The sequence below is a fragment of the Zootoca vivipara genome, chromosome 4, assembly GCF_963506605.1.
Source record: "Zootoca vivipara chromosome 4, rZooViv1.1, whole genome shotgun sequence".
NCBI classification, from domain to species: Eukaryota; Metazoa; Chordata; class Lepidosauria; order Squamata; family Lacertidae; genus Zootoca; species Zootoca vivipara.
In genome coordinates this window covers 81,491,803-81,496,196 of record NC_083279.1, presented here as the reverse complement: position 1 = coordinate 81,496,196, position 4,394 = coordinate 81,491,803, and the positions used below count along the sequence as shown (strand labels likewise).

At 46.8% G+C, this 4,394-nt stretch overlaps 1 protein-coding gene across 1 annotated transcript; it reads left to right on the top strand.

The window, feature by feature from the left end:
• Window positions 1-2,660: 2,660 nt before the first annotated feature.
• C4H11orf87 (chromosome 4 C11orf87 homolog) lies at window positions 2,661-3,214 on the top strand. Its single transcript, XM_035114299.2, has one exon. The coding sequence runs from the start codon at window positions 2,753-2,755 to the stop codon at window positions 3,212-3,214; it is 462 nt and encodes a 153-aa protein (XP_034970190.1). The 5' UTR covers window positions 2,661-2,752.
• Window positions 3,215-4,394: the final 1,180 nt, after the last annotated feature.

Here is a 4,394-nt window from a genome sequence, read left to right as displayed (position 1 = left end):
TTGCTTCTTCCACCTTCTGGAAAATGAAATTGTCAGCAAACTGTTGGATCTTACGTTCTCAACCGGGTTTGAGTTCCAACAGATACCAGGGTTGTTGAAGTCTCCCACAACTATCATATTTCTCCTCCAAAAATCTACTTTTGTCCCCCTCTTTCTCTCTGCTAAATTCAACAAGGGCAACACTGAGACTTCCAAGTGTCCCTATTTTCCAGGGGTGTCCCTGATTTGGAGAAGCCATCCTGGTTTCTGATTTAATCCCAGAATGTCCCACTTTTCTTTAGGATGTCCCTATTTTCATTGGAGAAACGCTGGAGGGTATGGAGTTATCCGACCCCTGAGCCTTCTGAAGGCAACCCTGTATAGGGAAGGGTTTTTTAAAAAAATTAATGTTTAATGTTTTTATGTAGGTTGGAAGCTGCTCAGAGTGGCTGGGGCAACCCAGTAAGAAGTGTGGGGTATAAATAGTGAAATTATCATTATGGGATGGGACGTCCCTATTTTCATCAGAGAAATGTTGGAGGATATGGACTAAGGTGGGGGGATCATAGAACTGTACAGTGGGAAGGGATCCTGGGGGGTCATCTAGTCCATCCCCCTGCAACGAAGGAATCTTTTGCCCAACGTGAGGCTTGAACCCGCCACCCTGAGATCAAGAGTCTCATGCTCCAATGCTACCTGGATTGGCTGTAAATTAAAAGCAGGCAGGTTGCTTGGGGCTGGCTGAGGGCAGACTGAAGTTGGTGGGGCAAGTACCCCATTCACTCTAATGGAGCGACCTCCATTATACTGCTCTGTATTATAAATAGGATTTCTCTTATTTCTGAAGGAGCATTAGGGCTTGCTTGTGGTGATGGTTTAGGCCAGGCACCCCCAAACTTCAGCCCTCCAGATGTTTTGGACTACAATTCCCATCTTCCCCAACCACTGGTCCTGTTAGCTAGGGATCATGGGAATTGTAGGCCAAAACATCTGGAGGGCTGAAGTTTGGGGGTGCCTGGTTTAGGCAAAGGTGGGCCTTATAACTGGGCTTCACTTATGGCCTTATTAGGCTGAGGTGCTTGTGGGCGAGGCAGGAATGGCAGTATAAATACAAACCATTCTAAACCCTGGCAGTTTTCTCTTTTTTTACCCTTGAGGTGTTGTGTTTTTAGGACCCGCCTTATTTTTACGCTTGCGAGTTGTTTCAAATGTCGCGTTTTCATGCCCTGGGACCTTAAAAGAGTGAAGGGTAATAAATAATAACGGTTGGGTGGGTGGGTGTGTTGCGAAACTTCTGAACGGTTGTTTGGCTCAATCGATTATGGATTTGGGAGGAAGAAGAACGCGATTTATTATATTTTTTATTTTAACCATATGAAAGGAGGGTGGGGTGCAGCTAAATAAGGTGTTATCGGAACAATGAGGGGGGGAGGAGGAGACGCGGGAGAGCGTCGCCTGAGGGGGAGCCAGGCCTCTTTCCCGAGCGCCTCAGCCCCTCTGCCTGAGGGAGAAGAAACAAAAGCCGGTGAGGCGACGACGACGACGAGGAACGGGGGAGCGGCGGGAAGCGGAGCCCAGTCAGAGGCTCCTGGCTGCGTGACGTCACCGCCCGGGCTGGCTATAGGCTGGCCGCTGAGCTCTCCGAAGCGGCGGCGGCGGCTCTGCCCGCTTCATTCAGCGCTTTCCGCAGCCTGTGTGCAGCCGCGGCACTCGGGGGGCTCCCTCGCAAGCAGCGACACACAAACCGGGCACAACTCCCCGCAACGGCGGCCCAGGTAAGGAAAGTGGGCGACGGGCGACGTCTCTTTTTCGCTTCCCGGCGGACCTCTCCGCCCCCCACCGCTTCGTTGCCTTTCGTCAGCCTCCTCCCCCCCCCCTCAGCCCCGAGGCAGGGTCTCCCCTCGCGAAACAGCCTGCGGGGTTGGATCTGGTCGGGCGGGGCGGCCGTGGGGTGGGATGGGGGCAGCCCCAGAAGGTGCACGAGGAAGCAGGGGGGGTCCGCACAAGTCCAAACTTTGCCAGCCTCTGGAACTTGGTCAAGCTATTTTTGGGGACACACACACACACACACACACACACACCTACCAAGCTGCTGAGTAATTTGAGAAAATGAGGTTTTTCCAATGCAGTTTATGGACTATGTATATTTTGATCTGTCTATATAGATTAAAATTTTATATCTATCTATAAAGGTAAAGGTAAAGGGACCCCTGACCATTAGGTCCAGGTCTACATATCTCTAGACAGATATGTATTGCTATGTGATTCTCACATATGTATCGCTATGTGATTCCAAGATTTGGGAGGCAGCAGCAGGGACCCAATAGGATGCGGTCCTCAATTTCCAGGGCGCTCTCTTGCGTGTTTAAATTGCTCCAGCGACAAGCCACCCTACCCCAGTCATTGTTCTAGATGCCACCCACTGAAGTGTGTTTAGTTTTGGGGGATGGGGGAGACCTCTGCAGCTGGAAAGATTAATTTGAGGTAGTAGCAGTGGTTAAGGGGGGGGGAATAATAGAAGAAGAGAGGGGAGTACAGTATCATAATGGTTTTCTTTTAAGCCACGGAAGACACATTTAATTTTTTTCCTTTTTTTCATTTTGCAGGCTGGATCTTCCTTTCCTCCTTAGCGAAAGAGAAAAAAGAGGGAGGGAGGGTGAAGGACTGTGTGAAGGCAAGGCATTTCCAACGAAACATTGCCAGCATCCCAGCTCGAGCATCTGCAGCGAGAGAGGACGAGAGAGGATCCTCGTCTTTACGAAAAGCCTCCTCAATGAGTGCCAAGCTCTCCAAGGAGTTGAGGCTCTCCCTGCCACCCTGCCTCTTGAATAGGACATCTGGCTCTTCGAATGCCAGTACCACCTGCATCACGCAAATGGGGCAGCTCTTCCAGTCTTTCTCTTCCACTTTTGTTTTAATTGTTCTGATCGCCCTCATCTTCTGCCTGATTCTCCTCTCCCTCATTACTTTCCATGTCCACAAGAGGAAGATGAAGAAACGGAAAATGCAAAAGGCTCAGGAGGAATACGAACGGGACCACTGCAGCAGCACCAGCACTGAGGCAGGTGGCTCATGTGAAATACCTCAAGGAAGAGAATCATCCAGGCTGGGAAGAACCACCCAGGATTCTAATATCCAGTGTACTTCTGCTCCAGAACCACAGAAAACACATCCTGAAAGATCATGTTTGGACACAGATACTCCTGGGCTTTTGCACACAGTGGTATTGTCTTGATTTTCTTTCCTTTTTATTTTCTGTGGGGACCTCACCAAAAGACACTGTTTGGTGTTTGTACATATTTGAGTGGTTATCATTATAATCTTGAAGAAGATGAAGAAGAAAAATTATTATTACTACTACTACTACTACTACTACTACTACTACTATTATTAATAAGGAAAGAAGCAACCAGAAATCAAACGCATGACAAATTTCGTTGCGTTTCTCATTGACTTTTTGCAAAGGGAAGGATGCATCTTTATTTCTTTATTTTCCTTTCAGAGAAGACAAGAAAAAGCTGCACAGTGCTACCAAATATAAAGTAATCTGCCCTGAAAGAAAAGGTGCAGACAGTACAATTGTGATGTACATATATAAATGATCTAGATTATATATAACAGCATATCTCTATTTCCCTACCCTTCTTTGTTGGAGATTATCCTTAAGTGTCATGGTATTTAAAGGACTGTATCGCCGGCCAAGAATGGAAACAGGAGGGAGAGATAACGGGGGGCGGCGGGGGGGCAACAGAAAGGGAGAGACTACTTTTAAACATGCTTTTGGACTTTTGTCTCAGTGGCACTGGCAAGGTGAGGGGACTGTTCTGTTGGCCAATTTGCAGTGAAGCATGAAAGATCTGACCTTTGCGTAGGGTTTGTTGTGTCAATAACAGTTCTCCCCTCCTCCTCTTTTCCATCATTCTCTTGTAAGAGATTGGCATAAAAAATAATAATACCACCTGCCCCTGATTAAGCATAAGCAAATAAAAAATGACCCTCCATCAACCAATGCTGTTCTCCCTTTTAATTTTTTTTAATTCCTCTCGCTTTCTCTCTCTCTGCAGTATTACATACTCTGTGCCCTGCAAAGCTGCGTATGCCAAACAGACTAGCTATGCTTCTATACCTATATCTATTATCTATAGGAGGGACTGGGGTTGTTACTCCACAGGAATGTTTTGGGTTGTATCTTTCTCTGTTTATCTCTTTAGGCATTTTCAATTGTAACAACCTTTTTCTTATATTAAATCTGGAATAAGATACCTTTTGTGGTGACCAAAACCAAGGTGATTGCAGTAATTTTTTTTTATCCTTGAATCTTTGAAAAAAGTTTCCACATTGCTAGTGTTGTAGGAAGTCTTACTTCAGATGACCCTCAGGGTCCCTCCTAACTCTACAGTTCTATTAGTCTATGT

What these genes read in the sequence shown, in the direction of transcription:
- C4H11orf87 (XM_035114299.2), top strand. Translation starts at nt 2,753, where the DNA reads ATGAGTGCCAAGCTCTCCAAGGAGTTGAGGCTCTCCCTGCCACCCTGC.